Source organism: Mytilus trossulus, chromosome 3, assembly GCF_036588685.1.
Source record: "Mytilus trossulus isolate FHL-02 chromosome 3, PNRI_Mtr1.1.1.hap1, whole genome shotgun sequence".
In the NCBI taxonomy this organism is placed as follows: domain Eukaryota; kingdom Metazoa; phylum Mollusca; class Bivalvia; order Mytilida; family Mytilidae; genus Mytilus; species Mytilus trossulus.
This window is the reverse complement of record NC_086375.1, coordinates 46,198,720-46,218,248: the sequence shown is the minus strand read 5'-3', so window position 1 is coordinate 46,218,248 and position 19,529 is coordinate 46,198,720. Positions and strand designations below refer to the sequence as shown.

Here is a 19,529-nt window from a genome sequence, read left to right as displayed (position 1 = left end):
AAATTTTTAACCATTTTATTGAGAGAGAAAAAATCGGCGGTTACAATGTATTTAATGTTAATAATTATAGTTCAAAGTACGGCCTTAAAGACGGAGCCTTGTCTCACCCCGAACAACAATCTCAGTTTGTTTTTGCATATAAATTGCTTCAATATTCAAGCAATACTGATGAATGTTTAAGTAAGGAAATCGAATGAAAACGGAACGGGATATTATTAGCTTACTGAGGCAAAAAAAAACGGCATAAAAATTGCTTCAATGCTTCAACGTTCAAGCAATACTGATGAATTTTTAAGTAAGGAAATCGAATGAAAACGTGATATTAGCCATTTTACTGAGGAAAAAAAATCGGCGGGGGGCTGCGCCCCCTAACCCCCGCTTTCTATGGGGCCTCATTCGGCGGCCCCAAACCCCTGCCTCCCCTGAATTCGAACCCTATTTACGGCCCTGCTTTGTGAAACCCACTTAGGACTAAGATATGTCGTAAGACCACCATAAGACATGCCTTAATCCTAAGACAGTTTTGTGAAACTGGAAAGTTGTAAAATCGGCACTCATACCATATCTTCTTATATCTAACCGTTGACATAATTTTACTTAATGCGTCCATGTAAATTGCACGCCCTTGATTTACTATAAGGCATTTAAAAAAAAATGACCCATACCAGCGACACGTCTGTGTAAACATTGTTATCGGAAGAGACCCCTCCCCTTCCCCCCTTATCCCCTTTCTTGTGTTCAATGTGCAATTTCTTACAACTTAATTGGATTTTTATACATGACGATGATATTCACAAGATATTAAAGTAATGTAAAATACAGTACAGCTTCCACATCAAAATCGCTTTTATTTCCTTATGAATACCAAGACTGTACACTAGAATTGGTCCTATTTCTATTACGCTAGAGTAATCAGAATACAAATATTAAAATTTAAATATTTGTTTAATTCATGTTACACCTGGACAAACAAGTACAAAAGTACTATATTTTTTTCATATTCGGTGGCGCATTTAAATCAATATATGTATCAACTACACACAATAAAAAACGCTTAACCGGAAATAATTTACTTATTGATTGTGTGTTACAATAAGGTGAATATGTAAATAGTTTTAAAAAAACAATAGAATATGATACTTATATGTAACAGAAAGTGCTGACGTCAACCTAATATCCTGGTGTGTGATGTCATAGTCAGCTGCTGATTAGTTCTATTGATTTTAACAGTTTGTAGAAACCATTAAATCAGCTGATCCGGAGAGGTAAGATCATATGTTTTTTTGAAAAATCTTATTTTATATACTACAAATATGTCTGAAATTAGCTAGCTAGTTTCCTTTATAAATTAAGTTATGGAACAGTACACATGTAATGTAAGTAGCATCATTGTTTTCGTTTAATTGTTATTGTTATAACTTATACTTCTGCGATGTATGTATTGTGTAAATGTGTACTTATATGGAGTAAGTATGGATTCAAGAGATAGTTGTGAAGGGACATTACTCAGAAGTATAACAGCAGACGACTCAACGATTGGGACGACGACGGTTGGAAGGGATGAGGGTCACGACCTTGCGCGGTCACCCATTCCGATTGTATTGAAGTAAAAAAAGGAAAGTAATTTATTATGTAATCAATAACATTTATCGTGTGGCTTTAACAATGGACAATAATTTTACGTACTGTATATTTGTTACATATTTAAAAATGTTTTGCAAACCTTCATGCGGGTATTTTTGGAGTGGACGAATTTCATATGTTTACACTTCTATGAAAAATTTAGACACCGTTTACACTCTCTTTACATTGCACAAGCAAGATCGATCGATATCGAGCTTATTTTATCCAGTGCGTTTACACTACAACATAAAATAAACCGGTCTGACTCTTATTTTCCTATCTAAATATAACAAACATATGAAAAAAGATCGGTCGCGATCGGTCTAAGCGTTTACATTAAAAAAAAAGGGGGGGGGGTCGATTCAAATAAGATCGATCTTTTTAAAACCACCTCTAAAGGTAGACTTTGTAAGTTCGATTGAAGATCGATCTTACCCGTTTTCACTGGACCAAAGATCGATCTTAGTATTTAATAAAATGCTTTCTTTGTATAAAATTAACAATTCATAAACCATTTCAGAAAATAAAGACTAGAACTTTATTAAAAACAGTCAGGGTTACCTTTCACATTCATTTTGGTCTTCTGTTTGAAAATGTTTACATTTAAACGTAGGTTTATTCCATTCATACCATTTCAATAATCTTTTAATACCTTATGTTATAGAGCATTGAATTCGTATAGAAATTTACACCAAGATGTCGTTAAATTTAATTGAGTACTCTGCATGTATGATGCTTTTCAATAAATAAAATATAGTCAAAACGATGAAAGACCCTCACCTAAGTTATTGAAAGCGATTGTCCTGCATTGACACAATTTTGTTCTTGTAAATGCACCCAAGGTGTATATTTTATACATTTTTGCAGTACAAATGCAGTCAAGTTATAGTGTGATAAAGTATATATCAACGATCGAATAAACAGTTTCAGACATAAATGGCAACGAAAAAAAAAGTAAGTAATACTATGTATCTGAATTAGCCAGATACCCAAGTAAGGTCAGCGTTCACTATACTGCAAACCTAAATTCTCGTTGTTAGAAGATAAAAGGAATTTCACACGATCGAATTCCCAAAAATGGCGTTCTTATAGTATATTAATTAAGATTTTAGATAATTTAAGAACATTGTTTATAAAAACTTTTTCACACTCATTGTATTTATAATGATGCAAAAAACGGTGATATTTAAATATAACATTTATCGATAAATTACAAGTTGGATAATGGAAAAATGCACAGAAGTTCAAGAGAATATTTATCAATAAATTATAAAATAAAGTGACCAAGGAATAGACGTAAACAAACCAAACTAAAAAAAGTTTATCTTGTTTATAGAACAATTTCCTAAAATATAAATGTAAGTGTTTAATCTTTTAAGCATAGTTGATAGCGTTGTGTAAATTTATGTAAATTTATCAAAGTTATAAATGTGAAAGTCAGTCCTCCAAGTTTATTTCATTGTAAATGCTCACACATGCTTGTAAAAATTGTACCTTATAGTTATATAACTTATATTTATGTATGTTCTCTATAAATATGTAATTCTAGTTTTATGAGATATAAAGTATTCGTATTCGTATTCGTATTCGTACATTTGAACAATTAAGATTAAGTAATTCTGTCTTTATCCGACATACTCCATTGTTCATTAAAAGAGATCAAAGAAAGCCATTGTATTTAGTAAAAAAATATTCACGTGTCAAAAAAGTCCAGTTCTGCTATATAAAGTCGTGCAAAACTATTTGCCTAATGATTCATTATACTGTGAACCAGAATAGAATGTAGAAAGCAGACTGGATTGTCTTTTAAGGTTAGTAAATGTGTTAACATTATTTAAAAGTCTGCTTTATGAATTTAAAAGAAACGAATTTAAAGATTTTAAAGAATATTTTCCAGTAAAGTAATTTTTATTCATATTCACAAGTAAAATCGTTATATAGATTAAATGAATAATAAGAAAAGTCTGAAATAATGTCAAGGAAAATTATTTGAATAAAAGGTTCTTAACTCATAAAATAGGTATTTAAATTATTCGTATGGATAACTTTGGAAAATACAATTCTTATTTTGATAATTGATTTATTTTTTTAAAGTAAACGAATTACGGGGAGATAAGATAACAGATGACACGACTGTCCATTTATGGCGCGTATACTATTGTCGGGTTTTATATTATTGTTCGATTTATATCGCGAAATTTTTCATGTATAACTATGATGGAAAAGTAATGTAACCTGTGTTTTAACTATTGTAAATATTCATTACACTGTGAACCAGAATACAATGTAGTTAGCAGACTGGGTTGTCTTTTAATGTCCCGTTGTCATGCCGAGTCCATGTTAGTTTCCAAATAATGTTACATCAATGTGAGCAGTTCCCGCAAAAAGAATTGATAAAACCATGAATAAATACTACAACACGGATTACAAAGACGGGACCAAGTTCCCGCATAATATATTTAGGAGATAACTGTATTGTATTTTAAGCTTGGCCTTCGTAAAACGTAGATTTTACTGTCGCAAATTGAGTTTACCTAGCGACGCGGAGCGGAGATAGGTAAACGGATATTTGCGACAGTAAAATCAAGTTTTACGAAGGCCAAGCTTAAAATACAATACAGTTATCTCCATTCTAATGCCACATATTAAAATAAATGACATTTAATAAATATTTTGGCTTAAAAATGGCATAAATGAAAAAGTCCGCGAAACTGTTGCATTGTCTTAAGCATCTAAACAATGTGACGTCATGTGTTTACTCTGGATGTCAAACATGAATACTAAACATATTTTTACTTTTCGTACGCTTCAGAATGGTTTCATTATAGACTAAATGAAGATTTTGAGGCTCAAAATGTGAATATCTTGTTTATTTTTTGAGAAATTACATATCCCAGAATTCATAATGGTGGCTTTCTTAGTTACGGTTTGGTAGAACGTGGAATCTAACCCCTCAAAATATTTGTCAACGTCCAATGAAAATCATCGTTACAAACTAATTGCATTAGAATCATTGTTTATTTTTCATTTAATTTAACTTACAAAAATATCAGAATTTTAGAAATGTAACAGTAAAAATATCTGTATGATCAGTGACAAAAGCAAGGTATTAACATGTTTAGTCAATTGTACTGATATCATGATATATGCTATACAATATCTCAGCACAGCTTGCAAAAGCATATATATATTTTACTGCTATTCCAGTATAAAACGCTATTTAACCACAAAATGTTTTATCTTTAGATTTGAATAATGGAGATGTGGGTTAATTTCAATGAAACATCAAAACAACGACACAAATACATTTTACAGGTCAATACATTATAACAGTAGGCAGGGACGTATACAGATATAAGTCCTTGCAGTAGGTAAGTGATGATACTATATGTCAGTCTTTATAAAGAAAAACAGAGTTTACCACACCACATCTTCATATATCTTTTTAGAAAAATGCAAATTAAAACAAACTATATCAGACCGACACAGAAACCTCTTTTCAAGGTTACATTTTTCACAGAGAAGTATGTAATAGATAGGAGAAATAAAAATTTCAAAATTTACTATAAACGATTATAACAACTGCGCAGATTCAATTTATTTTCAGTTTAATTTGAATTAGGAGCAATAGGCATATTTATTTTAAATTAAAAATCTGCATCGTTATTTAGTTCGTTGCTGAATTCACACACGTGACATTCAGATATTAAGATATACACAAAAGACGAACATACAGATATTATTTGCTGTGGAATAGAAGTGAAATAATAATGCACTTGAATCATTCCTTCAATAATTGACACAAAACTGACAATAAAAACCTTAAGAACTTACTACGAACTGCAATGTTAAGTGTAACATAGGGTGACAAACGTAATATAAAAAAAGAAGATGTGGTATGATTGCAAAAAGTTAAACCACAAAAATACTAAACTCAGAGGAAAATCAATTCGGAAAGTCCATAATATCATGGCAAAATCATATTATAAAACACATGCAAACGAATGGACAAGAACTGTCATATTCCTGACTTGGTATTGGCATTTTCACATGTAGACAATGGTGGGTTAAACCTGGTTTTATAGCGCTAACCCTCTCACTTTGATGACACAAATGTCCACAAGAAACCAAAATGACACAGAAATGAACAACTATAGGTCACCGTACGGCCTTCAATAATGAGCAAAGCCCATACCGCATAGTCAGCTATAAACGCCCCCGAAATGAAAGTGTGAAACAAATTCAAACGAGAAACATGGTCAACAACTATTCTGCATATAAAATAATGATATCCCACTGAAAGCGTTCAAGTTTCGAACATATATTTCTTTATTTGTGTATAATCGATTCGCATTTCTAAACTTAATAACGGATACATAAATTGCGAAAGTCAAAGAATTTTAAATACATGTTCTGCTCATGTGTGTACACGGTATATCACCTAGAGCATCCTGAGTGTAATAAATATAACGCGTGCTTATCTATTGACCACACGGAAAACAGTCTTTTGTATTTTAGACATGAGGAAAGGGGAAGTGGATGGTTGTTGGGGATGGATGATAGTGGCAGCCGCTGCCTTAAACAGAATAGTGATATATGGGATATCGTACTCAGCGGGTGTAGTTTATGTTGTCATCCTAGAAGTTTTTGACGAAGGGAGCGGGATAACATCATGGATATCTTCCCTCATCACTGCCGTTTTATTTTTCACCTGTAAGTATTCGCGAAAACATTCCTTTTACACAGTTCGTATCGTACATGTACATGTAGCAATCACGCATTGTTGTGTTCGACCTTAAACTATTACGCATATAGTTATGTATTTATAGACATATGATGCATATTGTTTTCTAGTAAGATTTCTTTCCCCATAACTGTGCATCTTAAGGGCATACGATACAGTTTTGATCCTGTATTTACAAGTTCCTGAAAATTTGCATATAGGCTATTTTTTACCTGATTTAATCAAATATGTAATAAAAAAATATACCTTCATGTGCTACTTTTTGAGTAAAATGAGGTCGAAATTTTGTATATTTGTTCAAAATTCAGATTTGTGGCCGTAATTTCTTTTTCGAAAGAAAGACATAACTTTTTTGTTATAAAAGATAAACACAAATTGTTTTTTGTTAAATAATCGGTAATTTCTGTATTTTATAAGTATCCTAAAAAAATTATGCATTTTATAAATCAGAAATAACTCATATTTATCAAATGTTCATGAATTGAGGAAAATACGTATTTTTTTCTGCATGTTTATCAAAATTAAAAAAAATCCCCTATTTACAGTTTTATAAAATTTTGGTCACATAATCTCCCTGCAAAATGAAACAAATTGCTGTTTTGAAAAATAGGGGTCCATGAACTCGTTTTCAAATTAAATCAGTTTGAATGATAAAAATCAGTCGAAAAATGCATCTTTTCCCGATATGTCACAGTTTGACGTCGCGAAAATAACATTTTACGTTAGCAACGTCATTACCTCCCCAGTAACTGTATCGTATGCCCTTTTAAGACATTGATCGATGTCGTTATATTTACTGTCCAATATTTCCTGGCCTGCGTTTCAAATAGAAATCTTGCGACTCAATTTGGCCAGCTGAAGGACGCCTCCGGGTGCGGGGATTTCTCGCTACATTGAAGACCTGTTGGTGACCTTCTGCTTTTGTTTTTTATTTGGTCGGGTTGTTGTCCCTTTGACACATTCCCCATTTCCATTCTCAATTTTATGAATTGTTCCTCATTTCATATTTATGTTTGTCGCACGGGTTTTTTACGGAAGCATGTGTTGCAAGACTTAGACTCGTCGTAGGTTCTGAAATTGATAAGAGTGAATGTTCAAAAAATATTTATCCGTTTAACCACTACAAGAAGAAGACATTTACGGATGTTATAAATCAATACTTATTCTTGTTCGTTCTTACCATGGATTTATTTTTGGGGTCGAAACCGCTTCGAATGAATAAACAAATCTAAGTGCTAGTGATTTTCTATTACTTGTTTTTTCAAAATTTATTTTAAAATTTTGACATCCTAAATTTTTCGCTTGACTATATTTGATGAATCAAACTCATCTTTGCCTGTCAATATTTTGTTTCAGTTGATAAATACGATGGTATAAGATCCGACAAGGTGAGTCAAATATAGGCTTATTTTTCATTATCTTGACTTGTATCATTTCGATGAAAAAGGTATACATAGATAATTCATTTCTTTTTACGGTTGTCTGATTTTCTTTAAAGAAATTATCCATAAAATGTATATAAATAGTCCCAAACTTACCAATACTGTAATTATAACTTGTTCTTGATAACCATTACAGATAGAGTTTTCTTTTTTTTTATCTTTAAATAATCTTCAATTTTCCATTTCTGTAAGATAATTCAAAGTGTGAACTACAATGTTTAATGAGCTATAAAAAGATAAATTTCGTTTCATCTAAACATAATTATGAATCACGGTTTGATATAACCGTTATCTAAAATATGTACTAGCTATGTGGATCTTCTTTTTTATATTAATCCAACTGTTTAATTGTTGAATTCATGTTCGTTCATTGAAATTAAACGATAGAACAACTACATATATATCTACCAAGTGTTTCGTCACAGAGTTCTTGTTAAACTTAAAATAAATTATAGCACATATACAGCTAGGTCAGTTTTAACCTTAGCTTACACTTTTCCCTTTTTGATGCACTTTGAGCTGAGTCCATTTCACATCATTTTTGTTTTAAACAAATCCCTTTGAAAATTGTTATGCTTCAATTTAATTATGCCATGTTGAATATTTTGATCTGCCTTTTTTCTTTTGACATTGATGATGTCTGCTCTTAAGTATTATAAGAAGGTGTTTTTTTTTAAATTCATCTTGTGTAAAGTAATTTTTTTCTTAGTTTAACATCAAAAAGCAATAATTCAATAAGATTTCATGAAAGTTTGCATGTTTATTTAGTTTGGAATTCAAATTAAAACAAATCATCAAAAATACTTTAATCAGCATTATGCAACAGATGGAGGAATAACCAATATGAAAAAAGTGTGACAGTTGAAGTTATCCCTTTTTTCTTTAAATAATTTGCATTTTCTTCCCGTTAAATATTTTAAAACATTGACTTTCTACTTTATAACTACCGATAAAAGTAATTTAGAATTTTATCTTCTTTTGCCAGATTTAGGTTAAAGATAGTACGATAGAAAATATGTTTTCTTACAAGTAGCTTAATAATTTCTTTTGATTTGGGGTAGCGCTTCTTCCGTGACAGTTTTTCAGTGTATTCGTTAACTGTTATATGTTAGCTAATGTATTTCAGTTTTCCACTTTCAGCAATTCATCACTCGCAGATAACTCTTGCTTACGCGCATTCTAACTTTGTAGCGGAGTGTTCGACAGTTAATATTACTTGTTCTCTTTCGATTTTATAATTGAAAGCTGTAGAAGAAAGAAATGCGAGAGAGCTGGTTGGATCATGATGATTAAATTGACACAAAATGGCAAGGCGAAGATGTTCTATAATGTTACAGAGTCCTATGTTCATATATTTCTTTTCAGGTCCATTATCTGGATACCTGATTGAAAGATTTGGTGAACGGAAGGTTGCTATTGCCGGAAGTCTGATTGCAGCTATTGGAATGACGTCATCTGCTTTTGTCAATTCCGTTCCAGCACTTCTCCTGACTTACGGCATAATTTCAGGTAAAAACAAATGTTGGACACCAGATGTAAAAAATCACCACACGATTTAGTGATCACTTGCGTACTAAATAGTAACTGTTATCCGTAAAGAAGTTCAGCTACTTATTCAAATCTGTTCTGGCTTTTCCTTGTTTATATGATATTAACTGGTATGTAGCACAGTGAGGTATATAAAATAGAAGATGTGGTATAATTGCCTATGAGACAACTCTCCACAAGAGACCCAAATGACACAGAAATTTAACAACAATATGTCACCGTACGGCCTTCAACAATGAGCAAAGCCCATACCGCATAGTCAGCTATAAAAGGCCCCGAAATGACAATGTAAAACAATTCAAACGAAAAAACTAACGGCCTAATTTATGTACATAAAATGAACGAAAAACCATTATGTAACACATAAACAAACGACAACCACTGAATATCAGACTCCTGATATTCACATTTCATGGTTATCTACACAGATATATTTAGACATATTTTAGCTATTATACCGTAAATGTTATGCAAAATACTATGACACAAATATTTTATTTTCTTTTACTTCTCAGACAGACATTTACATCCTTTTTCTGTGTCAAACGATAATATTCATCGAAATATCAAAGTTGTTATATGTTCTTGTAATTTAAACATTATCATAATGCTTTGTTAACCTTGAATAATGTACTTGTTCACACAGGTAGTGTTTGCCTAATGCTCTTAAAAATTACGTAAACAGTAACTCGGGCTGTTGACCAATTAATTTCATGTACACTGGATCTAGCTAATTTAGTGTTGTAGATATTGAATATGTTTACAGGCATTGGATGCGGAATAGCGTTTATGCCAGGAAGTGTAGCAGTGGCTAAATACTTCAAAAACCATCGAAACATAGCAATGGCGATTGCTTCCGCAGGAGGCGGAGTAGGTAGTTTTGCATTCCCACCGATTATCGAAATGTTAAATGAATATTATACCTGGCGTGGTATGTTTTTGATTCTTGGTGGTGTAACACTCAATATATGTGTATTTGGATTATTAATGCGGCCTTTAAGGCACGAGATCAGCCCAGAACAAAAGTCTCAAGAGAGTGGATATTCCTCGGACAAATCAGAATATAATAAGTTACAACAGAGCAATGTTAGCAAGAATCTCAAGACAGTACCTTTGAATGGAGAAAGTGAAAACTTCGAACGGATTGGACTTCTTGACAAACATTTTTATCTGAAAATTCCATCGTTTTACATCCTCATAATCAATACTTTTATGTATCAGTTTGGTGCATCAATTATCCTAGGTCACCTTCAAGCTTATGCTGTTTTTCAGCAAGGATTTACTAAGCCAAATGCTGCCATTTTATATACAATTTCCGGTGTTATGGTTCTTGTAATTAAACTTCTACATGGTGTTTTAGCAAATATGACCCATGTAAAATTATTTAGACCGATTTATCAATATATATTCTTCTATGCGCTAGGTGGGATAGCAACAATATGTTTGATTATAAATTCTCGCTACGGAGTATACTTTTACAGTGCGATATTTGGAATGAGTTATGCAGCATGTGGAGGCTCCCTTATCCCAGCTTTAATCATTGACATTTCTGGCGTAGAAACATTTGGTGTTACATATGGAATTGTGCTTCTCGGTTTAGCATTTGGACAGTTAACTGGAGCTCCTGTAGCAGGTACGTTTTGTATCTAAATGCACCTTCACTAATTAGTTTGAGAAACATGTTTTGTAGGTGTGTCAATATGGGACGGAAGATACCAGAGGTCAAACTCATAGATTGAAAATAAACTGACAATGCCATGGCTAAAAACAAAAAGACAAACAGACAAATAATAGTACAGAAGACACACCATAGAAAACTAAAGACTAAGCAACACGAACCCCACCAAAAACGGGGGGTGATTTCAGGTGTTCCGGAAGTGTCACATGTGTATGTTCCACCTCCTTCTGTTGGCGAGGCACTCATTACAAAAAGAATACTTGTATAAACAACTTAAGCATACATAACGCGTCGTTAAACAGTTTAAAAACGTAGGCTTACCCGTCATATACATGAACAAAAGAACGTTAAAAGTAGCAGAGAAAATGACAACCTTCGAAGTTTACATATCCTTTCAATCAATATCAAATGGGGCTATATTAAATCACCTTATATAAGTATTACAGAATAAAAACTACTATTCGAAAAAAACTTTGAAGATATAAATAACACATTCGTTAGACTTTTGTTTTTGTTTAAATCTTTAATCAATTAATTGTTGCAGGTATTTTATATGAACACCAGAAAACATATGATACTGCCTTCATCCTTGCTGGTTCTATGATGATAGCAAGTGCCTTAATAATGATTTATCCTCTGAAAACTGATCTCAACCCTTCAAAACTAAATAAACAAAATAAAAATAACATAGAAATAAATATTGAAGAAATTGATTCAATAAACGACGAGGTGCTTACCGTTTTTGATCCAATATCAATGTCCGACGTTAAGGGAAGCAGAACTAGTCTTCATAGTGGAAACATAGACAATTTGTACAGCACAGGGAACTTTTATCACAGTTCTAATGGTTTACATCGAATCAATCGACTAAGTGACAGTTTGGAATCTATAGAAGTTGGACCAAGATCATCAAGTTTTAGTGTTCATAGGCATACAGCTCGGCCATACAGTGGAAATACACAACAACCAAGTAGACTTCTGAATGCTTTAAGACAGGAAGGTCAACCCCACTACCATCCAATACTGTCACCACTTGCAATAGAGCGATAATTTAAATGCTTATGAAAAAATTTTCATGGAAAAACAACCAATAGTTAACTATCAGCATGGTGTTAAACTATGATTATATATAATAATAAGTTAGAGAATATCATAATAGGTAAATTCTTTAAATATTTAACATGGCGTTATACTTTTAACAAATTGAATCTTTCATATATGGATGGTTTTGCATACATGAAGGTTAAACTGATCTACAAAGGGAACTTGTATTTCTTATAGGTCAAAAAAACTTAATCTGATAAAAATAATTTGTTATTATTTGTGTGTATGTACGAAGATTGCTTCATGCACGGAGCCCCCCTCAGTGATATTGCTTGCCTTCAATTAGTGGAGAATAAATGCTTTTTTCCCCGGTGAAGAATCCCAATTTGAAAAAAATGGCTTAAAATTATTCCCAAAAAGACAACTTTTGTCCCAAACAGTGCAGTCTCAGTAGTAATTGCGTATGAATACAAACTGAAAAAAACTCATTTAAACATTTTTCATGCTGAAAATGACTTGATGTGCAGATATCAGGGTCTATTTATGAATCATCACTGACAAAATGAGGTCTTATTTTAAAGTAGAGTTTGACTCTTGAAAATAGGTCTGTAAATTGAAGTTTCAGTCAAATTCATAATTTATATTACATTTCCCCATTTGATGAAAATGACGCATATTTTTCCAATAAAAAAGGATAGAAAACAAAACCAATATCACTGGCCCTATCACCTAATGATTAACAGAAAAAATAGTTTACACTTACGGGTGTATGATATAGAATAGTGAATTTCGCGCATTTTGAATGGTCATCATGATCAACGTAGCGTAAACAACACAAACACATTTAAATGTGTTAACTGCTCTTGCGACTGTGTCTTTTGCCAATAAGGCCAGAAAAAAGTCTTGATTGATTGGAAAAGTTCCGACGCTTGAACACTTGCATCTATAGGTAAAATATAAAATGGATGCATATTGCGACACAAACTTGAAATGAAGATAAAAACATCTTACAGTGTTAAAAAATGCAAATACTGTGAGACATATTAAGGTAGTTTTTTTTTTTTTTTTCGAAATGGTTTTATTTTTCAATATTGATAATTTATAAACATACAAACTTAATTTGTTATAAGAATTTATATTAGAAGAGTACGTTAAAGTACTAATAACATATCTTTTTGTGATTTTTTATGCCCCACCATAGACGACAGGAACATTTACCTATGTTACAAAAAGGAAAGAAATTAGCAAACAATACTACATCTAATGCATTCATCGAATCATTTGAAAACAATAAAATCACAAAAATACTGAACTCCGAGGAAAATTCATAAGAGAAAGTCCGTAATCAAATTCAAAAAAAAAAGCTGAAACGAATGGATAACAACTGTTATATTCCTGACTTGGTAAAGGCATTTTCTTATGTAGAGCATGATGGATTTGACCTGGTTTTAAAGCTAGTTAAACCTATCAGTTGTATGACAGTCGTATCAAACTCCATTATAATGACAACAATATGTGAACAAAACAAACAGACATAAAAGGTCCAAATGTCAACATTGTAGTACTAGTATAATCAAGATAATAAATTTTTTTTATGGACAATTAAACATGGATCAATTTTTGATTTGTCAGATGTTTCCTCGTCTTATAATAGTTTTGTACCTTGACAGAGCAGAACAGTGCAAATTGTTTGGTTTCCGGATGGACAATATCTTGTGTAAATCTCAACGAAATAATTCAAATTTGAAAATGATGTCAGGAAAAACTGATCACAGACTAGTTTTACATTAATCCGGTTTCACTTGCTTCTACCCGAGTTATATTTCGCGATCAAGCTGAAATAACTCTTTAAAACATCCGCCAAGTTTTTTGAAACTTTGAATATGTTAAGATACCACTGATCAGGACCGATTGGACATATGTTTATCCAATGGTATGCTCCTGAACATAGCAGATCAATAACGTCAATTGGTTTCCTACATATCTGAAGGAAGAAAAAAGTGACTTTCATAGACACGGATTAAACAAAAAATGCATAAATTTGTTCGACCCTATTATTAAAAGATAATCTTTTCAAGTTGACGTCCTCTCTAAAGGAATATTGTAAAGTAAATTCAAGTTTGCAAAAACATAAATTATTCGAAATACTAAGGATTTTCTTATCCCTGGCGTAAAGTATCTAAGCCGTATTTGGCACAAAGTTTTGGAATTGTGGCTCCTCAATACTCTTCAACTTCATACTCGTTTGGTTCTAACTATTTTGATCTGAGCGTCACTGATGAGTATAATGTAGACGAAACGTGCGTCTGGCGTATCTAAAAGCCTGGTACATTTGATAACTATTTACGCCACTGAGTCCATGCCACTGCTGGTGGACTTTTCGTCCCCGAGGGTGCGTCCGTTTGTCCGTTCGTTCTTTAGTCTGTCCCGCGTAAGGTAAACGTAGTTTTTTTAAGTTGAAGTCCGAACAATTTGAAACTTAGTACATATGTATTTATGCTATCATCTTTTTAATTTTAATGCCAAATAAGAGTTTTTATCCAAATTTCACGGTTTACTGAACATAGAAAATGATAACGCAAGTGGGGCATTCGTGCACTATGAACACATTCTTGTTATCAGATGACTGCAATATATACAACATATAAACATATAATAGTCTTTGAAGTCATTTTTTTTTCTTGGGGGGGGGATTTGTGGATTTTGGCTTGCAGATACTGTCACAAAAAGATCGCCATACACATGAAGACAACTACAAAAACAAGACTTTTTGTCAGTACAAACTTTATCGTTTATTTACTAAAGTATTCAACCAAAATATTTATACAATGTGAACAAAAGACTTCAATTGATAGAAAGTGTCCACAATAAGTCTGTATATCCTTTTATTATACTAGTTACAAGAACGGTAAACATTCCCTATTGGCGTTACTACGCTGGTTATTATATCAGACGTAATTAAATGGATTATAAAGTATCATGATTCTGACACATAAAATAAGAAGTGTTAGAAAACAAGAATGTGTCCATAGAACACGGGTGCCCCACTCGCAATATCATTTTCTATGTTTAGTGTACCGTGAAATTGTGATCAAAACTTTAATTTGGCATTAAAATGAGAAAGTTCATATCAAATGGCGCATGTGTACTAAGTTTCGAGTTGATTGCACTTCAACCTCAACAAAAACTACCTTGATCATAAACTTTAACCTGAAACTTGCACTATCAATTTTTATGTTCAGTGGACCGTGAAATTGAATCATAACTCTAATTTGGCATTACTATTAGAAAGATCATATGATTGGGCACATGTGTACTAAGTTTCAAGTTGATTGGACTTCAACTTCATCAAAACTACCTTGACCAAAAACTTTAACATGAAGTGGGACGAAAGAACGAACGAACGAACGTACAGACCAAAAACATAACGCCCCTATCCTATCGTAGGTGGGGCATAAATATAAACACGTTTATGCCCAAAATGCAGCTACATATAGCTAAGATAATCTATGCCTGAGGTAGAAAAGCCTTAGTATTTCAAAAATTCAAAACTTTGTAAACAGTTAATTTACAAATATAACCATATCAATGATAATTCATGTCAACAAAAAAGGTAAAATGGCAAAATTGTAGCTCGTGCGATTAGAGGACACATGCTTGTTGACACTGCCATCATCTGCGTTCTTTTATTTAAAAAAAAATCAACTTTGATTTCCCAGAATCAGAAGAAAATGAAGAAGAAAATATAAATGATAATTTTGACTTATCTTGTCTGAGGCAGCCGATGTATTTACAAAATTGAAAGGAACACTGTCCATACCTTCTGCATGTGATAGTGCTGTATTTTCAAAGCAACAACGAAACAAAGCTCAGACCACTTGAAGATATGAAGAAAAATCGAACCTCTAAATTATGGCTTCAGTATACAGAAATGATTCAGATCCTTAGACAGTTTATCAAAGCAGAATAGACTGGGATAGAGAATTGCATTTAAAAAGTTATGCTACCATACTTGACTGCCTCTGGTCACAACTTATATACTTAATCTGCATAGGTGTGTCTAATGATGATGCAACAACTTGAAACAGATCATCCGGAAGATTTTACCGCTTTCAAAGATAGCCATCATGCAATGAGAAGTATGGCAGATATTGAGCAGGATTGTTCCCAGATCTTACGATTGAACAAGTGCTAATGTGGAGTGTTAATACAGCAAGAGGACTGACAAGAGGACGTGGAATGTGTGAACGTCAGAGATCCCTGTCACTTTTGTTAATGCCCGCTGGTGCAGACATGACTCAAACCTATTTAAAAGAACACTGGAGTAGGTAAAACAAGAAGTGGTCAGCACATGGAAGAATCAACTGCACGTCAAAAACGAGACAGATAAGACAATATTTCAATTCTTACATTTATAAAAGAAAGCAGTCCATTCACGTGAGACAGTTTACTGCGAAATATTGACGTTGGTATGTGGGGCGTGTTTGTAACATACGCCTGGTGTAGTTTTAGTGCTCCGTGAACGTATAGAAAGCATCCATGGCGTATCAAAAACGTATTCTTACATTCAACGAAACTTGCTCTGACATTAGTGATGGCATATGTCCGTGAATTCGAATATTCAAGTGCATGTATATAATGGTATGAAAGGTTTAGCAGTGTTCAGTTTGGCACTTGCTTTAATGGATTTCCTAGAGAGAATCAGTAGGGTGTATCTTCTATCAATGGCTCTACAACATGAAGATCAAATTCACCAATATTACAAGGTTTCAGAAGGGATCGAATAAGTCAGCGAAAACTTCTATGGCAGCAGTCGTGGTATCATGGAGAAAGCACTTCGCATTGTATGATCAAATATTCCTTGAACTTAGACAAGAAGATCAGAGCCGTTTAAGAAGTTTTATGAGAAGGCCCGTAAAAATGTACGATGAAGTTTTTCAGAGGATCCAGCATAGGGTTTCAACTAGAATACATGGTTCCGGTAGTGTTTTTTTTTGTTATGGCTTAAAAACCTTTGTTTTCTGTCATTACGAATACAGTTCAATAATTAGTCTGCAATAGTTGTGACATCTTTAAATTATCAATAAACAAGTGCAAGCTGAAAGTAACCAAGTACACGATATTGAATCTAGAAAAGTAAATAAAAAACTCATTAACCATCCAATGTAAACAATAATAATTTTAAGTTTAACTGTTCCATTTTGTATATTCAAAAAGAACCGCTAGAGCCTGGTTAAAAATTTCTGCAGTTCTATCGATTTTGCTGATTGGTCGACATTTGAAATTTTGCTGGATAGATCCGAGTAAGAACTTATCTGTAGTTTCCAGGAAAGTATGCAATGAAACTATTGATGAAACTCCTCAAAATGGTCCAGAGGAATGTGAAGCAATTGCTGCTGAGCAGATCGCATTTCCATATTGCTGTGGAGCGTTGAATGGAAAGCATAAAGAAACACCTCGTGCAAGTCCATTATAACACAACTATAAGGGATTTTTTTCACATAGTCATGTTTTCTGTTTCATGTGGGCAAATGTAGAAAAACAAGGATATTCTGTTTTTGTCTTTATTTTCAAAGCCGACATGTTACATTATTCAATAAGAAGGGGTTATCTCTATACCATGCACCAAGCTCATTTTGAAATCATGGTTTCTTGATACTGCAATCTCTCTTGTTTTAACGTGGTTTCGGTTTCTTGATTAAACAACTGTTTGTACTGGATGATTTTCTACATATTCGTGGTCAGTTTCGGATGACGGTTGTTTTTTCTGAATGACATGTAGATTATCAGGACTGTTGGGACTACTAGGTACGTTTCCTGAACTAATAGGACGACTTGAATGTGGAAGACTTGGTAGACTGATTTCTTGAATCTAGTTTTTAGTATTCTCTTGTTCCCGACATTCTTATCATCCAACGACGAAGACCACGACCAAAAACTGATTTTCATCTGCGTCTACCGTTGGTGTGGCATTTCGAAATAAATTGTTATGAAAAAGGCGAGAACACAAGATCATGTATATTCAGGAGTATTACAAACAACCCATAATTACACGTCCCGGACTGACCAAAAGCACAGACAATCGGCCCAGGTACGAGTTTAACCTTCGTAGCGTGCATCTCATGTACATTAGACAAAAGCCGAATATACGCCAACACGTGTTACTTTAACGCTCGAAAAACGCACATGTACGGTTCTCGTACTCCATAAACACGCTTAATGGAGATTTATTTCCCCGAGGGTATCACAAGCCCAGTAGTCAGCACTTTTTGTGCTGACATGAATTGCCATTGATATGGTTATATTTATAATTTAACTGTTTATATATTTTTGAATTTTTTAAAATTCTAAGGCTTTTCTACCTCAGGAATAGATTACCTTAGCTGTATTTGGCAAAACATTAAGGAATTTTGGTTCTCAATGCTCTTCAACTTCATAATGTATATGGCCCTTTTTAACTTTTTTGGATTCTAGCGTCACTGATGAGTCTTGTAGACGAAACGCGCGTCTGGCGTATATACTAAATTAAGTCCTGGTATCTATGATGAGTTTATTTACAACCACTGGGTCAATGCCACTGCTGGTGGAGATTTATTTCCCCGAGGGTATCACAAGCCAAATAGTCAGCACTTTTTGTGCTGACCTGAATTGTCATTGATATGGTTATATTTATAAATTAACTGTTTACAAATGTTTGAACCTTTTGAAATACTAAGGCTTTTCTACCTCAGACATAGATTACCTTAGCTGTATTTGGCAAAACATTTAGGAATTTTGGTTCTCAATGCTCTTCAACTTCGCTATATATTTGGCCTTTTTATCTTTTTTGGATTCGAGCGTCACTGATGAGTCTTGTAGACGAAAAGCGCGTCTGGCGTATTTACTAAATTTAGTCCTGGTATCTATGATGAGTTTATTTAATACTCGTTTTGCTCACGATACAGGTATGATTGACAAGTTGAATGCGTTCAAAGTCACTAGTGTATATATATATATATATTGGCAATATACTTTGTTTGTTGCCACGCCCGCTGTTCGTCTGTGCTATACGCTCATGTGTGACGCCAGTATTATGTAGACGAAACACGCGTCCTGCGTATCAAATTATAAGTACATTTGATAACTATTGAAACAGGGTCAATTGCAATCAAGTTTCAGAAATTGAATATGAGTATGATTTAATCGACAACATAGGATTAGACATATTACGAAAAGGTATATTCACGACGCTGAGGTTGACAAATTACATTTTAAATGTGGGGTTGTGTCAAAACACAAAAAAGATTACATGTTTATACATTGAATGTAATTTAAAAACCTGCATTGAATCTTTTGGAGGAAATTCCGTATGGAACGAATATTCAATAACATTTTTACCATAAGAAATATGAGAAATAGATAGCAATGCAAAAAGTGAGAGAAAGGGGGGCGTTCCTGTAAGTGCAGTAGA

General features: G+C 33.1%; 1 protein-coding gene across 8 annotated transcripts; it reads left to right on the top strand.

The window, feature by feature from the left end:
• Positions 1-995: 995 nt before the first annotated feature.
• On the top strand, positions 996-12,886 carry LOC134711629 (monocarboxylate transporter 12-like). Of its 8 annotated transcripts, none has more exons than XM_063572351.1 (7): positions 1,051-1,265; positions 2,491-2,577; positions 4,870-4,959; positions 6,142-6,336; positions 9,175-9,318; positions 10,124-10,990; positions 11,580-12,886. In XM_063572351.1, exons 4-7 carry the CDS (start codon positions 6,144-6,146, stop codon positions 12,083-12,085), a joined length of 1,710 nt encoding a protein of 569 aa, XP_063428421.1. In that variant the 5' UTR covers positions 1,051-1,265; positions 2,491-2,577; positions 4,870-4,959; positions 6,142-6,143; the 3' UTR covers positions 12,086-12,886. The 8 variants fall into 8 exon arrangements, with proteins under 8 accessions (XP_063428425.1, XP_063428427.1, XP_063428421.1 ...); XM_063572352.1 differs by lacking the exon at positions 1,051-1,265 and adding an exon at positions 1,354-1,376; XM_063572355.1 differs by lacking the exon at positions 2,491-2,577 and having other exon boundaries at positions 996-1,265.
• The last annotated feature ends 6,643 nt before the right edge of the window (positions 12,887-19,529 follow it).